Here is a 20,364-nt window from a genome sequence, read left to right as displayed (position 1 = left end):
AATAACAATAATGACGGCTATGTTCGATTTAGATATGTAAGCTTCAGAGTTTGAGGTAAAGGCCTTTTTCACAGCAGATCATTTGACTTCAATATAGGAAAAGCACAAGTGTTTCCAATAACACCAATGGTTCTGTTCAATTCAAGTACCCCATGACAGTGTGACAGTGAGGCAGCATGGACAATACCAGGAAATCAAGGCAGCTAAAAGGAATTCAGCCATCATTCATTGTATTGTACTTTGGCATGTCATAAAACGTTTTCAGTAAAAAAAAAAAAAAAAAGGCCTACTAACTGGTGTACTTGAATGTAACAGAGCAATCATTTACAGTATTAGCGCCACCTGTGATTTTCCTGCTATGACAAGTCAAAAAGTCTGCTGTGAAAAAGGCCTATTACTTTAAGTATAACTAGTAGTCATACGTATCTTTATCTTTTTAATAACTATCATCTAAATACAAAACCATAATCATGTATCATAGTTACATAACATTAGGCTAACTAACTAACCTATTGCTGAGAGTACAGGAATAACATTCCTTTTTTGTCCTTTTTTCAAAAAACAACAATTCCCAATATGCCATTATGGACATGCCTATATCTGTAAGGATCTAATAGAAAGAAAGAGTAATGGGAACATATCCGAGTCAAGAATATGCATTCTTTAATAAGGGGCTACATTAAAATTGATGAAAATATACTGAAAAGCTACACAGTGATGACACAAAGAGAACAGTGCAAATGCTTGATATGTACATTACAAGTCAACCTTCAAAAAAAGGAAAAAGAAAAGTCATGAAGAGTAACAAGACTGAAGAGAGCCTAATCTGTTCACAACACACTGAGCAGTCAGTCGAGCATCGGCATCACAGTCCCAACAATCTGTCAGGAGCTCCTGCAGCACAGATCCCTGAAAGTTGAGATGTGACAAATGAGTCAATACATTGACAAACTTAATTCAATATCATGAACATTTTCATGCGCTATCCAGTACGTTTATCTTCATTGCTACCTAACCAATGAAAAAAAAACTAGGTTCATGTCAGAAGCACCTGTGTAAGAATACCTGTGGTAGCAGTTCCCAGTGTTTAGGTATGGAGGGTCTCTCTTCCAAGTGACACACGTACTGGATGAGGCTGTCTCGCGTTGCATGGGCTCCCAGCTCAGATTCATAAGGCAACAGATGCTGCGGAGCAACACCGCCTGCAGATGGAGACATTTGCATGAATTTGAACATCCATATAGTACCACAAGATACTGTATAGGTGAAGTGTATCCAAGCAGAGCACAGAGATAAAGTTGATTACAAAGATCAACCTCAAAGGGAAGGAAAAGCAAAAATTGTGACACTCTGACAATATTGATTGATGCAACGTTTACTAGTTTTGATTAATCATTGTGATGTGTGGCATTCTTCAGCTGAAAAATGATTCTCATTAAATATCTCTCTTTCAAAAGTACAATGAGTACAATTTAAAGGGTGGAGATGTTTGGACTCCCATCTCAAATACTGATAGATTTTCATGATTATCTGATCAAGGAAGTTTACCTTCAAATAAATCAGAGCAGCGCATCAAGATCTCCCACAGCAGCAGTCCCAGAGCATAGATGTCCCCCTGCATGAGACACCTGCTGCTGCTTAGGTTTACAGAGCCTTCCAGGATCTCAGGGGGCATGTAGCGCAGTGTGCCCAACCACGAATGACCCTGCAGATGGATGGTAATGTGAATTGTTTATTTCTATGTGTTAAATGTCATCCCTCTGCTTGTTTTCATTTTATTTCTTGGAGACCACCAAGATAACCAACTCACTTTTTTATGATTTCATTGTACTGTGAATTAAGAATAATAAATTGTGGTTCCGCCTAAGGCTCACCTCCATGTTTGTTGTGTGGCTTCTCCAGCTGCGATGTCCAGAACAAGAACGCAGGATGGTTGAGCATCCAAAATCACACAGGACACAGGTACCATCTGCTCTCACAAGCACATTGGAGCTGCTGAAATCTCCGTGGGCCACGGAAGGTTTATGCACATCTGCAACAAAAATAAGATTCTTATTTGTTTGGATATTTAACTGCAGTGGACTTTAAAGATCAAGAAAAACTCACACTTCATTCATTAAACCTGTTTAACTGTGACGCCTGCTTTATGTGTATAATTATGGATCCCTGTGATATGTGGGCTGTTTGTATGCAGCCCTACGTTTGTTTGTTTTTAAATTTAAAAAAATCACCTGAAAAGTACTTCTCCAAAAGCATTTCAATTTTGTTAGATAACAACAACAACTATTAATCAAGTTTGATATTTTAGCTTACATGTGCACAAACAGAAATGCTTTCTACATTGGTAGACTACAACATGCACTGCACACACGCTCACACAAACACACACATTTGTTCACAGAAATACACAGAACAATACCATGTTCGTGAAGGTCAGAGTGCAGATAGGAGAGTCCCTGCGATAAAGACTGGCACAACTTCAGTGTCAACATCCAGTTGGTCGTGTGTTTACACAGATAGGAGTGGAGAGTACCCTGAAATCAAAAGGGACACCAGCAATTTATGTCAAAGAATGTGAACATTTTATACATCGGCTTGTATAAAATAAAGACATATGTGTGATCGTGTATCCACCTCATCTCAACTTTTATGTTAATATGACAAACTTAAGCAACTGTATTATTCATTTGGCGCTGTGTTTGTGTCCACTGGATGAATGTAAGTCCAATATTCACTCTCTTTTAAATATCTTTGGACTCTACCGACTCCTGAGGGAAAACTCAATGCTCCACTATTTTCACCAGCTAGTCACTAACTGTGTCTGTCTGCTGTTTGATGAAGAGCGGATAGTGTACAGTGGGTTTCTTTGAGCTTTTTCACTGAAAATATCTGCCAACTGAGGGGAGCTGCAGATTCAGGTGATAAGTCTCTGAAGGTGCATCAATACCACTGACCAGTTTCACATTGTCTTCACATTATCATTTCATTGTTATTATAAAAATGTTGACTATAGCCATTTTAAGGAATCAGTAGTGGTTCCATTTTCATAATATAGTTGCTTATAAGAGTTATGTCCTAATGCCTTTCTTTGCTTCCTGGCCCTGATTCTTTCTTCTGTTACTTGTCCCTTTTCCTCAAATAACTTTTGATCTCTGAGAAAATGTAGAAATGCACAATTCATTTCGAAATTCAAATGACTGGTTGCCACTCACACATTCAGCAAATTGCAGGACAATGAGCCCTCCGCCTCCACCTGGTTTACTCCCAGAGCCAAGGAAGTGGACAATCCCAGCATGATTCATTAGTGGTAGCTCATAGACCTCCTTCTCTGCAGTAAATGTGTGTTTCCAGCCATCATTGAAAACCTTCACTGCCACAATGGATCCCTTGTATTTCCCCTTCCAAACAGTTGCAAAATACCCATGGCCTACAATCTGAAAAGGTAAGAACAGACAGGTAAATCAACTGGACATGATAGGATATAACACCTAACTGGATGATTTTTAACACTGCTGACCATATAGTATAAGTCCATGTGATAGCTACTTACCTGCTGTCGTTCAATGTCAGCAATGTCAATCTCAGAGGTTTTAGTTGTTTGGCAGGAACACAGTCGTGAGACACCGTAATCATCATGGGAGGGTGGATTAACCTCTAAAATAATGAAAGTTGACAGGTCTTGTAATTAACACACACTCATTGACGGTAATCTGACAATAAAGTCACTATTCATTTTACACTAGCCCGACTGAAGAGCCACATGTCTGTTTGAACAGTAACAAACAAAGGACAGGGGTAAAAGGGAGTGTTATAGCAGAGATAAACACCAAGGTCAGACTAGCAGAGAGAATGAAACAGTTACAAGGTCGAACAAAGAATCGTGAGAACTGAATCAGAGTTTAGAAAATGTGGAAACATAGCTGACATTTTTTCTCTAATCCTCTGAAACGCAGAGAGGCTACTTGACACAGAAACAACACCTTTTTACCTTTATGCAAAATTCTAAGCCATAGAAAGGGTTAATTCGGGAGCTGTAAACACCATTTCCCCATAACGAGCAGTAATGTGTGTGCGTTTTTAAATTAAGTTCATCTAAATCTGAGGGATCAAGACAATAAACTCCTCCTTGTGTGTGTGCACTTAGACAACACCAGCAAATATCAACAGATAATTAATTGTAAAGGCATTCGTGTTACTAGTTTGTCTAGTTTAACTCCCACTTTCTGCCACTGTGAAGTCAAATCAACACATTATTAGAAAGAACATATTTTTTGCATTTCTATCTTGATGTTGAAACCAAAAAGGATCTTACTTTTCTTTTGAAATAGGCATCTCCATTTGGCTGCAATGATCAGCAGGAAGCACAGGACGAGCAATGTCACAGTTATTGCCGCAGCTTTCATAATGTCATCTAAAAAGAAACATGTAGGAGAAAATTGTTAACGTTATCTGTGAACAATGATAACACCCCTTTTGAGTCAATCAATTGTATTTGTTACTTTACATGTTTCATTATATGAATATAGCATTATGAAAAAAGTGTCAAATTTCAAATGAAAGGGTAGTAGTATGAAGGTATATTTGTGTCTTTATTACGCAAACAAAAAAAATGTTTTGAGAGCAAATTTCTCGCATTGCAACCAAAAATCAAGTTTGTAAGTGTAAATATATAAACTGAGAATAAATTATTTGTTAGTTTTGATTATGAAACGAGAATATTTGGCTGCAAAACATAAAGCTTTGCTCTCAAAAAATGATGGATGTAGTGGGCGGGGCATGCGCTGCTGAATGAGCCAGGAGTTTCTATTGGTTGGGTTCGACTTGGCATCTGCTTCCACTGTAAACAATGACGGGATGTGATGAGCGACATGGAGGTAAATTGACATTATATTGCTCTGTTTTGTCAAAATTATTTTAAATGTAGCAGCACTTCACTTTCATGTTGTTAGTGTCGTGGAGTCTCTTTTTTTAAAGAACGACATGGAGGGCTGCAGTGTTGACATGAAGACCCACTTTCGCACATTTGTTTTTGTTTGCGTAATAAAGAGACAAATATACCTACATATAGTAGAGGGTGGTTTATGGTGGCGCAGGTGTGAGTGGAGGTGGAGGGATGTAAAAATAAAGAGATGTCTTTTGAATCAATTATAACATGTTCTGTAATAAAAATAAAACAATTCCTCACTCTGTCATAATGTCAGGATATTATGTTTTCACTATGTTGGTTGCAAGTGATATTCAACGATTAGTTAGTAATCTTATCGTGGTCATACCTACAAAATAAGAGTAGGTGGGTTGAGGCTCTTTGAACTCTGGGTTCCACGTGATGTTGCTATTGCAAAAGTCTGTGTTGCACACACACACAAGGAGGCGACCGTCAAAACGTGTTCGTGCGTTACAGGTTGCATCTGGGCAAGATTTTTCAGCAATATCACAAGCTGCAACAGAAAAATCAGAAACAAAATAGACAATTAAAAATACACGAGAACCAAACTAAGCCTGCAGCCTAATTTACATTACAGCAAATAACTAGCCAACATCAGTCAGAGGTTTCATGATATCGTTTAGGTTTGAGGCTTAAAGTTGATTCGTTTTTAAATCATTTGAGAGCAAAATTGTGCACGACTCTTATAATAGTAGCCTACAGAACATAATCCAGACTAGTCCAGAGGTACTGGTCCAGATATCTTGCGTTTTGCCATGGTTTCTTACCGAGAACGTCAACCTCTGGCCGGTCATCAATGATCCGGTAATAGCCCACGCAGCATTGGGTGTTCTCACATAGCTGCACCGACCCACTCACATTGCCAGCGGTTGTGTATCGGTTGTTCCGAGGAGTCACTCGGAATGCACACCGTCTCTTGTGAGGATTTGACTGGTCGGAGACGCATATAAAGATGCATGCTGGCAGAAAGATTGTATAGCAGAGGGTTGGCACTGTGTCAAAAACAGTTACTAAAAAGATGAATTTCTTCAAATTCAAAATTTCCATGACATAATAGGATTTTGTATATGCTTATTTTAATGCTGGGGTTAGTATTTAGGTTAGGTAAAGTTAGAAAGATGTTGACAGATTCGGACTTCCCGGTTCAATAAATCGTTAACGAAACGTTGCTAAAATACAAACGACACCTCCCTGTAACCGTAGTGAGGTAGACAACAAGCTACAACCTTAATTGAATTAAAACGGGCCGTCTTACGGACTCCTCCGAGCTGGACAATCTGCATTGGTCTCAATGAGCGGCCGGCTGCGAGACGAGTCCGCAGGGACCGTCTACAAAGTGCAATGCGGAAAATACCTACTACGAATCTGTCAATATCTTTCTAACTTTACCTAAGTTAGGAGGTGAGGTACAGCAGGCACATTGGAAATTCACATAGAAAACACAGACACATGCAATATATTTAGAGCAATTGCACTCACCCAGAGCCCAAATCAACCACCACTGTCGCAAGATCATCGTAACTCTGAGCCAGGACCCAAGAAGGGAGGGAGTATTTATCAGTCCTGGGAATGTAAGAGGAGTTTCCCAGCATCACTCCCACGACCACACACCTGCTACAATATATAGGCTACAATAGGCTGTGGGAATACAAGACTGATTCTGAGATACAAAAACAATCTAAATTAAAGCTGCAAGCAGCGATGTACGGGCCCTCGCACCTTCCTGCGTCTCGGGGGTACTGGACGCCGGCAGATGCAGCCATACATATCTGCGATCATCGGACAGCATGCCCACAAGTTAGACCTATTTTTAATGCGTGAACTGTGACGCTGGACAGTATGTAGTGCAAATATTCCACCAGTTCCTGTATCCACTATGTGGCGCTGGAGAACACGCTCAAACATGCATTATGTTGCTCTACATCAAGTATAGACCACATCATGTAAATATCATGTAAATCGGATTCCGTTTGACACAAAACGCTGTCTTCCTGTTGCCAGTAGGTGGCGCTATGAGTTTGAGTGAAAATTGGCTTGTAGACATCCTCAGACCATGACTGTTATCAAGTATGGCAAGTTTGGGACAGATTTGAGCAAGTCCAGTGGAGTTACATCAGCTTGTTGTATAATAGCAAATCACACAATGGCCGCCACGGCTACGCCATTCCATTAAACGTAAAGCTTTGAGTAACTTTTAATTGCAAAGGTCTTTCGATTGTACTGACCAAATTTGAAGTGGATCTGACAAAGTCCCTAGGAGGAGTTCGTATATAGTATAGCGACTAGAAATCATGGGAAAATTCACACAAAAATCTAAATGGCCGACTTCCCGTTAATTTTAGAGCATGGTCCCAAGATACTTTTTTAAAAAGTCTTCATGTGCCTACCAAATTTCATACATCTAGGTCAAACGTTGTCGGTGCTCGGGCCCTAATAACAATAATAATTCCTACAGTTTCAATAGGGACCTCACGGCCCGACGTTGTCGGTGCTCGGGGCCTAATGATTGTCAAAATTGTGGTCAGGTCAATCTTTTTTATGTACAGTACTTTGGTTCACGTACATTGCAGGTTGGATACCCCTGAGAATCAATGTGTAGGAAAAATATGTAGGAACTAGATTTTCCACTACAGGCGCAATGTTTAAGAGCACTGCTGTAAATGCACAAAAATGCTGCCTTTTCCTCTGTCAGCCATCTCGGAAAACATAAATCCTGCATTAACTTCCCAAATTACTAATTATTTCCAAGGAACATTAATTAAGTGTAGGCTAGATTTCGTAAAGCAGTCAACATGCAGGTTCCTCTTTCTGACAGCTAAGTTTATAATGTTTTGTTAGTATGCCTTGTACCACTACTTGTTGTTACTGATTGTGTTAAGTTTGTTTTAACCATGCAAATAATAATTTTGGATAATAAAACAGTGCTTCCTGGGTCTATTTGCCTCAAACGCGTCTGAGCATGTCTGTGGTGGGAGGGCGCCATGCTAACATGCTGATGAACATGGTAAACACCCAGAACTAAACGTTAAAGCTAACATTAGGCTCATTTTAGAAGTAACCGCTAACCATTTTTGGGTCTTGAAAAGCTGCATGTTTTGGTACCCAGTTAACCCCGTGAGGGCGGAGTTTATATACAACAAGATTCGGGGCTTGTTCTGTGCATTCGTGCTGCCCTGAACTACAAAACAGGTACATCGATTTTCAATCAGATTAATTGAACAGGTAACGTTACCTCCGCGCGGGCGGACCTAGCTAAACGTCAGAAGCTAGTTGGTCCCTGTCATCAACAATACAATAGTCAAATAACGTAACATCACTTAATAACCAAGTTAAATACGTACCACACATTTTAAATATTTTTAAACTACGCTTGTTGTTGTATCTCTCTTCAGCCAGGGGTTTTAGGAATGGACGCCATCTCAAAAAAGCTAACGTTAGCCGACGTCTTTGTGGAGGACTCTGAAAATGAGCGAACATTTTTGGGCTTTTCTGACAGTGAGATCAGCGACCACTGCGATAAAGTGAGTAGTTTGGTTTAAATTAAGGCCTGTGTATTGCCAGATCCAGCATCGGGTTGGAAAAATAAACATAAACCTACATCTGGATACGCACTCGGTTTGGTTGTTTTATGATACAATACTGTCAAATCAGGAATATTGCCCTGTGCGGATTTGTCATACTTAACTAAATGCAGCTTACTTGTGCTTTTTATATTCTGCTATAACGAAGACGTTTTGACAAAAAAACTTGCCAAATGATAAATCCCCTTCTTGTGTTAATCAGAATTCAAATTCAGAAGATGAAGATGAAGCTCAGCCTGACTTCTCTGCCAGGGAGCAGAAAGTAACGTCTAAACCATCCTCTGGTGCCAAAACCTTCAGCCTGAGGGTGGCTCTCCGCTCCACTCCCTCTACCCAGCAGTCCACTGATGAAGAGGAGGAGGAAAAGAGGATAAAAAAGAGGGTGGTGAAGTGGACAGGAAAGACCAGTCAGGCAAAGAAGAAGAGACGTGTTCAATTTGAAGATGAGGAGACAGCAGTGGCTCGGCCCTCTCCTATCAAAGAGTGTGGATCTGATTCAGCAGAAGATGTGTCTGCTCCTTTCCTGGCCAAGAGAGAGCAGAACATCAAGGCCAACAAAGCGATGGTAACATTGAACCACAGAACCATAATGCAGTATTGTACTATTTGCAAACTGACAGGCTGATGTAACAATGTATTTAAAGCTGTGGGTCCCAAACCACAGTGTACCCAACACAAATTAAAGTTCACACAGACTTTTATATTCGAGAGAGCTATTATTAATAATATTACAGATCTATTCTATTTATACTCCTTTTTTCGTTTATAGTAGACAATTGCATTTCATAATCAGGGGTGTTGGCGCAGGAGACATGACTTAAGATTTGACTTGACAAAATGAAAAAAGTACATTTGACATTGAGATATTAGTGTAACGCTAAAATACTCATAAGTTTCAAATGCTTAAAAATGTGCCCTGCTAGACTGACTAGAGAGGCTTGTCATCTGCCATGTCGCTAATCCTTTTTCATCCTCCCTGTTCAACAGTTGGCTCAGCTAATGGCAGACCTGCAGAACATGCCAGGAGGTGCAGGGATTCTGAAAAAACAAGCAGGCAAACGGAAGACAAAAGACCGAAGTTGTGTGAGTTGAAAACGATGAAAGTCTCTCACACACTACTGAGTTGTTAGAGTTGTTGTTTAATATGGGGGATGGTGGACAGAAATGTAGATCCCCACCATATTGTGTAACAGGTCTAAGAACGTATCACAATCAAACACATCCGCCATCCTCTTGTCTATATTCAGTTGAGCTCTGACTAATAGTATTTCTAATCAGGCTAATGTACTGAGGTGATTTTTATCCAACATCGCCTGCAGCGTCCACCGCGCTCTGGTGCAGCCGGAGGAGAGTCCAGGAAGAACCCAGAGCGGGCGTCTCGCAGACGAACCCGCTCAATGGGGGGAAGCGACGATCCCTCAGCCCCTAAGGAGGAAGACCTGGAGCTCAGCCTGGAGGAGCTGCTGGAGGTCAGCTGTCATTTATTAAAGACCAGTTTAAAATGCTGAGAAAAGCATTTTTTGTATAACATGCAGTAGGATTGTGGGTTTGTGTGAAACTACTATCTGGCTGTTGTGTGTTGTCCCTGAGGAACAGTATTCACCATGCGGGATGAATGATGACAGTGAAAACCGTCTCTTTGTAGTCTTATCAGTGTGTTTTCTCATCCGTTTTGTGCTTCTTATATGTGCTGTATATTGGTTAGAGGTGACCATGAGTTCGTCCTTGTGTAGGTCTGTGTTCAGCTAACCTAATCTGTATCTTGTCCATTTCTGTGTAAAACTGTAAGCTCACTGGGATCCGTCGTCTTTGTGCTCCAGGTGCGCAGATCCCCACAGCGCCGTGGCGCCCCGCGGCCCAAGCAGTGCAAACCTCACTGTATCCGTCCTGTGGAGGACATCACGGAGGACGAGATTCAGCTGGTTGCAGACAACATGACGGAAAAAGTCTACAACAGATTCACAGTGAGTGCTGATGTATGTTGAAGAACTGATGAAGCTGTCGGGTCAATACCAGGTGGCAATCTCTCCATTACTGAGGCGACTAGATTGTGCTCAACCTCTGTATAGCAGAATATGAAATGTCATAAAATGATAGTGTACCTGTGCAACATCTAATGTTGGGGTTTGTTTTTTCTATTTTCAGGGCTCCACATGTCATCAGTGCCGTCAGAAAACGGTTGACACCAAGACGTGCTGCCGCAGTGAGGACTGTCGCGGGATCCAGGGTCAGTTCTGTGGACCGTGTTTGAGGAACAGATACGGAGAGGACGTCAAGAAGGCGCTGCTTGATCCGGTCAGACTGCTGACGCACCAGCACACGCTCTACACCTGTGTACATGCTCAAATATTAATGTTGCGGACATTGTTTCAGTACTTACGGTCGTTACGTGTTCAGGCTTGCATGGGGAGAGAGATTTAAGAGGAGAGTTTAAAAATGTCTGCCATCAGTTCCTTGATTGATCAGTTAAAATCAAGTCCAAGTCAGCAGTACACTTTCACTTTGACATGAAGGTTGGATCTTATAGCTCACAACTCTGTATATTCATCAGAAGTACTTCATTAATCCCTGGGATTAATATAGTACTCAATGTAGTTTTTTTTTTAAAACTCTTTTGCCTGTGTACTTTTAATTTGGTCTTTCTCTGATTCAAGTCCTTTTGGTGTTTAACCTTTTGGTTATCTCCTCAGGAGTGGAGGTGTCCTCCCTGTCGCGGTATTTGCAACTGCAGCTTCTGCCGACTGCGTGACGGCCGCTGCCCAACCGGCATCCTGTTCCCTCTCGCTCAGTACCACGGCTTCTCTGACGTCCACTCCTACCTCAGCAGGTGAACAACTACATTGATTTAACTCGATAAACTGGTGATCTCGTGTGCTGCAAGTCCTCCTGTATGAGTGAACGTAAGTGTTGGAACTAACAAAACATCTGCAATGTCTTTATTTGTCTCCTTACAGCCTCCGTAACAAACTGAAATACGAGGACAACAATGTAGAGATGTGATGTTAACGAGGTGCAGCAATTGTTCAAATAGTTTCTCTTTTAAGTTGTTTTAATCCTAATAAAACATCCACAACCTGTGATTTTACATGAACGTATATATTTTTTAATCATCCGTTTGTGAGATTGAGACAAGTTTGCAAAGAAGAGACAAGTATATTCAGAATTTTAATCCAGCTGTTGGCATTTGCAGTAGTTGTATAGACACACAATATAAAATCCCTTCAAAGAAAAAAAAGTAAGAGCACTTGTCTGATGAACTTAGTCTATAGAGTTTCAAGGGAGAGCTTTTAAACATACGTTACAATTATCTTTGTCAAATAAACATCAACCATTTCAACAGTGTGAGAAGCATCTTTCAGGAAAGAAATATTGACCAACACATTTTGCAACTTATTTATTTGGACAACAAAGGGATGCGTGTCCGGTGCTTGCCTCAAGCCGGATCTTTTCCAGTTAGAACTTTAACGTATGCAATACACGAGTAAAAATGAATAGGAAGTTCATGGACCAAAGACAGACGTACTAGTTTTGCTTATAAAATGAGTATGAACCTTTGGTTTTGAGCTTGCATATTTATGCAGTCTGGACATTACAAAAATACTTCTGACCCGATTTAAACTAGAAGAAGAAACAAAAAAAAGTTTTCCACCAAAAGAAAACTGACGTAACTGCAAGGCAAAGACGAGTATACCACGGGAGCAAAAACAAAAAGGTACTGGGAAGATCTGGACTGTATAGAATACATTATTCTATGACAGAAAGGCTCTTAAATTTAAACATTTAATCTACATATATATATATATATATATATAAAAGTAATAACATAAGATTAAGATTGATTGTGCATGAGGTTCATACAACTGAAAGGCAATCATGTAAGATGATCCTGCCTAAGCTAAGAATTTCTGTAGCCTTTACCAAAAATATATATATATACATAAAAAAATCAAAATGTTTCGCTATGATAAACGTATCAAAGCATGATGGCTTGAGTGTGTGTGTACCTACTGCAGAGGTTAAAGAGTTCTTCTCAGGATGTCAGTGCCCTGGCACACCTACGTCCTCGCACGGATTAGTGCGTCTGGCTGTGACCCGGTCGGGACCTTTAGTACTCCGGCCGTCCTCTCAACGGTTCACCCTAAAACACTTCTCAGATTATTCCTATGATGCTGGGATTATTAAAATAGAAATGTGAGAAACAATACAAAATATTTTCGGCACAAGATTGTTATACTTACAATTTTAGGGGGGATGTTTAGCATTATAGGTCAGTTAGCCTGAGGGGCCAGGCTGATACAGCAGCCCGGTCTAGGGGGGCCGGAGATACCCGAGGAGAAGAGGGACGAGGAGCGAACGGCCTCGGAAACCAGGGTGAGAGTCTGACTTAGTATCGTCATCTCTTTACTAAAGACGCTTGCAGTCGGGATGTTATTATTAGCTACTAATTCAGCATCAAGGGTGCCGGTCTGTGGGTGTGTTATTGCAATCCCACCATCGGGTAAGAGTGAGTCTTTGTGTGGGACAGATGTTGGGGTAGTGCCATTTAAACTCAGGGGAACTCATGATGTCCCTAGTCCAAACATTCTCCTCAAACTCTGACCCTTCTATACCACAGATATATCTAAATACAAGATTCAATAGTGTCCGTTGCGTTGCACCTGCGAGCGTCTCTCCTGTCTGAAGCCCGTGAGAGGTTCTGTGTCGGCCCTTTTTAACCCCACATGTCCTAAAGCAACATCCACCAAAGGCCGTCTCCCCGCTCCTCCACCGTCCTTAGTAGCTGTTACCGTTAATATGGTGAAGGTCCACTTGCATCATGTTGATCCCGCTGTTGGCTAACCGAGCTATGCTCTCTGCAGATAAGGTTTCCATGGTGACGATGGTGTGCTGGTCGCCGGCCGACACCGCTCCTGTGCCGACTTTTGTTTCTGCAGCGTCGGCTGAGACGGCGGTGCTGCTGGTGGCGACTGCTTTCTTGTTCATGTGGGTTTTGATGTGCTTGGAGAGGTGATCGCTGCGCATGAAGCGTTTAGGACACTCGGGGCAGACAAACCTTTTTTCACCTGAAAAGGAGGAAAAAATAAATGTATGTATGAAATGTATGAAGGTTTAATGCACTGTCGAAGACATTTTTTTATATTTCGGGGGGGAAATTAGAGATCATATGCAAGATTCAATTGGATAAGTAATCCTAAAGCAGAAAATACTTTTTATTATGAATTAATATGCAGATTATTACCTCGATTAATCATTTGGCCCATAAAATGTCAGAAAATATCAATTTAATGAAGCCCTGAACCGACATCCAAAGATATTTACTCTAATATGTTTGAAGACAAAACAAAAAGCATCAAATATTTAACCTAAAAATTTAATCGACTATCAAGACGGATACCAAATTGCCTATTAAGTTTCTGTTGATAAATTATTAAATCCTTTGGCAAAAAATTGGATTTTCTGGAAAACTATGTTGCCAAGAAAAACATATGTTTACGTTTCCACATACTCTATGCTTTACCTTTTCTACATCATAGAAGCATGTCTTTGGGTTTTGCAGTCGTGTGAGATTTAATGTCCTCATAATGCCAAACAAACAAAATCCTCACCTGTGTGCGTCCTCTTATGGCGCTGGAGCTCATCTGAACGGGTAAATCGTTTGCCACAAAAGGACCAGCTGCAGACGAAGGGTCGTTCTCCTGTGTGCCAACGCAAGTGGGCCCTCAGGTGGGACGTCTTGCCGTAGACCTTCCCACAGCCAGAGATGTGACAAATGTGCTGCTTCTTTTTAGTCGGGTCCCTGTTTGATGCAAAAACAGCATGAAGCAGAAATAGAGGGTTACTGATTATTTTACTTACAGAGGGTAAAAACCATAGGAGTAGACTTCACAGCAGGGCTGTTGTATTGGATGGCACTAGTAGTTCAGTGACATACCGTCCCTCTCCATCCTTGCAGAAGGGGCAGGTACAGGCTTCCCTGCGGTTGCGTCGTCCTTGAGGTGGTGGGCTGATGTCCCCGTCCTCCATAGGTGCACCATCATCCAAACTGTCTCCGCCTGTCTGCAGCTGTTCTCCTGTAGCGATGGAACAGAAAACACTCATATGAGAGAACGTATAACAAGGGTTTGCGATTTTTGGTTTATATACATTTCATCAATCAAGTTAAGAACAAACCAACCATCTCATCATACATCAAGTTTTTCTTTCTTGTAAAAATAAAATCCTGAGTGAGATTATAGCTTCCTTGTATTCATTTGTTTTTCTTTTTTTAAATGGCAGGAGCACCAAAACAGTAAACCAGATACATCTATGCATGTTAAAATGTGTGCTGGCCTCAGCTGTATGTTGCCTGCAACTACGATCTTTGTAATTTATGATAAGACCTACTGCAAGTCATTTCCAATGACAAAGAGTCAACTTATAGTTTACTTATTTAAGGGCATTTACAACGGCTATATTCAACATCGCTTAAGAATCAAACAATACTAAACCCAGGGCGTTCATAAATGTTTCTCTAGCAGTGTCAGTACCAGCATGACGTACCAATATGAATATTATGATGATTAGCTTGAGGATAAACAGTCAAACAGATAGCCGGAGCCCTTTAGGCTTTAACTACCATATTAAAGTAAATGTTTGTGATGTCGGCACAGACACTGATGTGAAGTTAAATCCACCTTTCAGTACGAAGCTGACGGAAATAATTCAATAATAAGGATAATACAGGAAATCACATTCACTAAAAACAGACCCAATGATTCCTCACAAACATCACAAATGTAGACTAGATAATGTGAGGGGCCAATAACCAAATCGAGAAGGGTAGAGACATGATAACAGTTGCTACAAGATGGGAGGGGTCAGGTTACACCCCTATGTCCCAGAAGTTGTGGCTAACCCATAACTACTGTACTGTAATGTGACCGAGGTCTGAGGAGATGCAGTGTCACCAACAAGAACACAAACTTGTGCAACACTGGGCCAGCTGAACTGGTTACACCAGTATAGTGCACACACAAAAGAGTTCAAATCCAGAGACACAAGATACTCTGCATTTCAGTCCTTGGGGGGGGGAGGGAGATGTCAACAAACAAATCAAGACCATTTAACATATTTACTCAGCCCCAGTTAATGTCAAGTTGAACCTTTAATTTGTATTATAATAGTTGTTGGTTATTATCCTTGCCTAAAATAACTTTGGTAGACATAATCAAAAGGCAAAGTCAAAATAACATATTAACATTTGAATTACAAACATGTTGACAGTCCTGCACGAGGATTGCATCATTTAGTCCTTCAAAATGTTTAATATACTCTTTATTTATAAAGGACACTTTTTCAAAATATAAATGCATTACTTTACAAAGAACATTAATTATTCCTAAAAAACTGGCTACTGACTGACCTGCTGAGCTAGCGATGGTGATGGGAACAGTCTGCAGCTGGTGCATCTGCAGCCCGGAACCTCCGAGTGTGTTGAGATTTATGGTCTGGATGCCTGGAATTTGCACTGTGTTGACAGAAACTCCCCCACCTGCAGAAGCAGTCTGGCCAAGTTGGGGGAGAGATTGCATCTGGGCCAGCGTGATTTGCGGTCCTGCCTGACTCTGGATCTGAATGGTCTGCCAGCTCACCTGGCCATTGGGGCCTACGGTGCGCAGGAGGATGGGGCCTGTATTCGGCATAATTTGAAGATTTTGAAGCCCTTCCTGGCTGAGTGTCGGAGTCGCAAATACCTGAGCCCCAGTGGTCGCAACAGTACCGGCCTGGATGGTCTGGAGGGATGTTCCACCTTGGATAACCTGCTGTGGCTGGATGAGGATTTGTTGTGGCTGCTGCCCGTCTCTGTTGTCTGGCTGTATCGGGACACCCAGAGAAGATACTGTGTTCTGCTGGAATGTCCCCGTCAACACTCCATTGCTGTTCTGAGTTTGAGTCATTCCATATGAAGAGGCAGCCTGTGTGGTGAGAGTGGACGCACTCGTCATGTAACCTGCCCCACTGGACACTGGATGTTGCTGTATAAGTTGGTTTCCCCCTGTATCCCCTCCACCATTTGCATCTCCTCCACTTGTTCCAGTGCTGACGGGCAAAAAAGTGATGTTTCCATTTAGTGACACGGGCATATTTGCCAGGAACTGGGGCTGGGTTTGTAACATGCCATTGCCTAAGCTTATATTTTGTATGGGGATGGCTCCCTGAAGGAGACTGGGCATCGTTATGATGTTTCCTGCAGCACCAGCTCTGTTGGTTGCAGCTATGATCTGCTGGCCATTAGCAGATGACACTAGCTGAAACTGCTGGCCTGGAGCAGCAGTTAAAGCAGAATCCTGCTGAGCGTGTGCCAACTGCAGTGGCTGGCCATCTACTGTCTGAAACTGGGGAATAACCTGGTACTGGATGTTGGGCATCATACCTGATATGGCGGTAAGCATCTGCTGACCCTGCATCGATGGAGCCTGAGCTACTACATATTGCTGTGGCTGCTGATGCTGCTGCTGTCCCTGAGTACTCACGACAGTTGCTGATGGTGACAGCAACTGTCTACTCTTGCCCATGTCTGCTGTCATCACCCCTAAGGAGTCGGTGGTGATGGTGTTAGTGCCTGAGGTTGCTTGAACGCTAAGAGGGATAACCTGCCAGCCGTTAGCACTGGAGGTGAAAACACCCTGGTTTATTTCCAGCTGTTGCTGCTGGTTTTGTTGATGTTGGTCTGCAGGTGAATCATTCTCTCCTGGGGTGTCAATTCGACTACACGTGGCTGCCAACAAGGCAAGAGGAGATGGCTGCTGCGAGTCCTGGAAAGAGAATACATGAAAGTATAAGAGAAGAGAAGGAAATTATTTTAAAAAATGGTTTTAAATACATCTTAAAATCCCATATACATGTTAATGCTGCAGCAGTGAGAAAATGTATATAAATGGGTGTAAAAATGCTCATTTATAAATCTAGTGACGCAGTTTAAATTAGTGTACTAAAGGAAATTAATACCAATATAGTGATGCTAACAATATTTCCAGAGCACTTTTATTTACAGTAAAACAGCAGAGTAAAATATAAACTAGAGAAGATCAAGCAGGATGATTACATAAGTAATTCAAAATATTAAGATCCGAAGTTGCCGGGCCTAAACTATAACGGCCAAAGGACAATTTGGAATTAATATGAACATTAGAATTTGATTTTTTTTTTAATTATGTAGTTTAGATTTCAATAGAAATACAACAAGATAAATCATGTGATTGGCTTTGTAAATGAAAAGCAAACCATGCTGTAGTGCCACACACCCAGAACGCCATTCATAACATTAAACTCCACATGGAGAGGGGCTGTAGCGAGGAGACCGAGGGGAAGCAGGGTGGGAGAGTGTGGGAGAGTATGGGAGGGACCACATCTTTTTTTTTTTGTTTCCCCTCCCCCCAAACCCACCCATCTCCCTCCCACACTTTATTTTGCCCTATAAACTGACACAGTCCTCTAGCCACCCCCTCCAAGGCCAGCCAAATGGGCCGAGCGAGATGCACATCAAGTGCCCGGGTTTGACGGGAACACCCCGTGTGGGCGAACTCTACCTGCCCATTCCCCACCCCGGTGACATGTGCTCTGGAGAGAAAATCAACAACCCGTACAGGTTCTGTTCGGATGACAGAATCTGACTAACTCACGGCAATAGGGCATAAATACCACGGGCAGTGGTATGAGTGGAGAGTACACTTAATGTGTCTCGGTTGACAATCATCTGATTCGGCTAAACAGGGAAAGTGAAAACCTACTTGCGAGTTGGTGTTTCGCTTTTGACTGTAGCCTCCACCGCTCTCCACAGCGGCCATTTCACCCTGCTGCTGATCTGCGGAAGAAGAGTTTGTAAGATCACTTCTATTAAAGTTGCTACATTTGAAACAAGCAGACCATCAAACTGTTAACGTTCAACAACGAGGAGAAAACACACTCGCGTTATACACACGGTCGACCTCACACAAATAACGTAACTTTATGAACAGTCTGACGTTAAACAATTACGGGCAGAAATGCTGGGAAATCCAAGCCACAAGTGCTCGTAAGGGCCAGCTAGCCTGTTAGCTAAGCTAACATGAACACAACAAGTAATGTTCAGTAAAACTGTAACGTTAAGTATTAGCTAAAGAGTCTGTCATGTTTCAACTGGACTACAAAATACTACTTAGCTAGCACAAGTGAATTGCTGATGGTAAATTATTGTGTAAGCATGTAGTTTAAATTAAGAACAGAAGTTATTGTTCCACAGTAAGCTAGCTCTACTTAGTTGGCTAAATATTGTTAGCCGAGCATCGACAATTAGCAGTGAAGTAACGCCAGTTGGTCACTTTCAAAACTGCTCGAGACGCGAGCTAGAAAACAATACAATGACATACTTACAGCAGATAATACATATTAAATATGTACTTTAATTATACTTCTAATTGTTAACTTAATGCTTCGTTCACAACATGCCACTGAGTTTGAAAAGTTCACTTACTGCTCATAATTTGAAGACGGGAGGAGTTTCTCTGCTCTTTTTTTTCGGGTTGACAACTTTTCACAACTTCACACAAACTTGACAGGCTCCCCCTATGAAGGAGACATACAGGTGCGCTCGATTTATGGACCCACGTAGCCCGCCACCTTCGAACAAAGACCAGCAAATAGCTTTTACACTTTTTAATTTTAAACGTTGGCGGTATAGATTTACAAAGTAATATTGACTCAAGGCTAATTTTCTAGATTTGTTGAGCTTTCAACCACATCACACAATCCTCATCAACGGATGTAGTTAATCAATAGGCCTATAACGTTAACTACGTCAACGCAAATTCATCATCATCACGTCATGCGGCTTAGATTTACCACTTAATTTAGCATGATTCAATTTAATCCAGTAGTTAAAACTAGCAAGAAACGGAGAATAGCAAACCACGTGTCCAGACCTTATTCTTTGGTAATAATATGAAAAGACTCAATAATAATGTATTTTCGCACTGGTTTACTGTACTATCGCGTTCTCCCTTCACTCAAAAGAAGCGCACCCCTCTGGGAGCTACGTGGGTAGGATCGCTGCTTTCCTCCAATGGAGGAGGTCGTTTCTGCCAACGGGGATCAACTAGCCAATGTAATTGTCTCAAAGGCGGAGAATTGGGCGGGACCAAGCATGGTAGGTTGTCTCCCTGAGTATGATTGACGTTGGGTTATCTGTTTTCCGCTTAACTGGCGCCATGAGTAAACGTGTTATCGTAAATGTTGATATTTCTCTTCACTCATTCTGTGATATTGTCTTGTCAAACGAAAGTTTAAAGATGCAATGGTTCATCTCTTGCTTTGGACACGGAGGTGGGGAAGGAGGAAGGCGGATTGGCTATTTAAGTCTTGCCTCCGTGGCCACTGGCCACTCCCTGGTGGCGTCCTGTGGGCTGGGAAACAGCAAGGAGGCGGGAGGAGTCCGCCAGGGTGGAGGAGAAGAGACCCTATCACACTCGAACACTGGCTGTAACCGCGCTGGGTGGAGAAAATGGCTCGCTTGTAGGAGGGTTTTTATTATTGGGATGTGCGAGTGGGCTGTCGGTGAAGCAGCACATGTGCCCATGTAAACAGGACAGAGGGTGGAGTCCATCCACAGGCCAGCAGGCCTGATGTTACTACAGTTAGTCATAGAAATTACTATTCCTCTATTATTTATTTCCAACAGTAGCGCGCGCACACACGCACACACACGCGCGAAATCAAGTCAAACAATATGTTGTTTCAATGGGCCAAAAGGCCTACAACATCTGGCTGCCAGTGCACTTTCCATTAACACCCTTATGCAGTGGAAGAAGTATTTAGATCCTT

General features: G+C 41.8%; 3 protein-coding genes across 4 annotated transcripts; 1 reads left to right on the top strand and 2 right to left on the bottom strand.

The window, feature by feature from the left end:
- Nucleotides 1–646: 646 nt before the first annotated feature.
- On the bottom strand, nt 647–8,313 carry LOC116382080 (anti-Muellerian hormone type-2 receptor). The gene is made up of 12 exons (XM_031844777.1): nt 8,287–8,313; nt 6,425–6,508; nt 5,713–5,904; nt 5,274–5,438; nt 4,313–4,411; nt 3,551–3,654; nt 3,213–3,434; nt 2,420–2,534; nt 1,875–2,032; nt 1,549–1,705; nt 1,066–1,202; nt 647–909 (listed from the first exon to the last, which is right to left on the bottom strand). Exons 1-12 carry the CDS (start codon nt 8,291–8,293, stop codon nt 793–795), a joined length of 1,557 nt encoding a protein of 518 aa, XP_031700637.1. The 5' UTR covers nt 8,294–8,313; the 3' UTR covers nt 647–792.
- LOC116382101 (cell division cycle-associated protein 7-like) lies at nt 8,059–11,608 on the top strand. 2 transcript variants are annotated; one of them, XM_031844821.1, is made up of 9 exons: nt 8,059–8,134; nt 8,338–8,466; nt 8,729–9,091; nt 9,514–9,609; nt 9,846–9,995; nt 10,347–10,490; nt 10,672–10,821; nt 11,217–11,353; nt 11,481–11,608. In XM_031844821.1, exons 2-9 carry the CDS (start codon nt 8,353–8,355, stop codon nt 11,524–11,526), a joined length of 1,200 nt encoding a protein of 399 aa, XP_031700681.1. In that variant the 5' UTR covers nt 8,059–8,134; nt 8,338–8,352; the 3' UTR covers nt 11,527–11,608. The 2 variants fall into 2 exon arrangements, with proteins under 2 accessions (XP_031700681.1, XP_031700671.1); XM_031844811.1 differs by lacking the exon at nt 8,059–8,134 and having other exon boundaries at nt 8,203–8,466.
- Nucleotides 11,607–19,589, bottom strand: sp1 (sp1 transcription factor). Its single transcript, XM_031844743.1, has 6 exons — nt 19,019–19,589; nt 18,297–18,370; nt 15,929–17,321; nt 14,459–14,597; nt 14,133–14,323; nt 11,607–13,589 (listed from the first exon to the last, which is right to left on the bottom strand). The coding sequence occupies exons 1-6, from the start codon at nt 19,023–19,025 to the stop codon at nt 13,300–13,302; spliced, it is 2,094 nt and encodes a 697-aa protein (XP_031700603.1). The 5' UTR covers nt 19,026–19,589; the 3' UTR covers nt 11,607–13,299.
- Between the last annotated feature and the right edge of the window lie 775 nt (nt 19,590–20,364).

The sequence above is a fragment of the Anarrhichthys ocellatus genome, unplaced genomic scaffold (assembly GCF_004355925.1).
Source record: "Anarrhichthys ocellatus isolate YVR2014 unplaced genomic scaffold, GSC_Weel_1.0 scaffold1, whole genome shotgun sequence".
In the NCBI taxonomy this organism is placed as follows: Eukaryota; Metazoa; Chordata; class Actinopteri; order Perciformes; family Anarhichadidae; genus Anarrhichthys; species Anarrhichthys ocellatus.
This window is presented reverse-complemented; position numbering and strand designations above follow the sequence as displayed.

Excerpts from the sequence above, each read along its gene's own strand:
- sp1 (XM_031844743.1), bottom strand. Across the intron at positions 17,322-18,296 it reads AGCGAAACACCAACTCGCAA|GACTCGCAGCAGCCATCTCC; the intron begins GTAGGTTTTCAC and ends TTCTCTTTCCAG. Across the intron at positions 13,590-14,132 it reads CCATAAGAGGACGCACACAG|GTGAAAAAAGGTTTGTCTGC; the intron begins GTGAGGATTTTG and ends CCTCCTTTTCAG.
- LOC116382101 (XM_031844821.1), top strand. The coding sequence starts at position 8,353 with ATGGACGCCATCTCAAAAAAGCTAACGTTAGCCGACGTCTTTGTGGAG. Across the intron at positions 9,092-9,513 it reads TCAAGGCCAACAAAGCGATG|TTGGCTCAGCTAATGGCAGA; the intron begins GTAACATTGAAC and ends CCTGTTCAACAG. Across the intron at positions 10,822-11,216 it reads AGAAGGCGCTGCTTGATCCG|GAGTGGAGGTGTCCTCCCTG; the intron begins GTCAGACTGCTG and ends TTATCTCCTCAG.
- LOC116382080 (XM_031844777.1), bottom strand. Across the intron at positions 5,905-6,424 it reads GTGGTTGATTTGGGCTCTGG|CATGCATCTTTATATGCGTC; the intron begins GTGAGTGCAATT and ends TCTTTCTGCCAG. Across the intron at positions 3,655-4,312 it reads ATGCCTATTTCAAAAGAAAA|AGGTTAATCCACCCTCCCAT; the intron begins GTAAGATCCTTT and ends TCATTATTTTAG.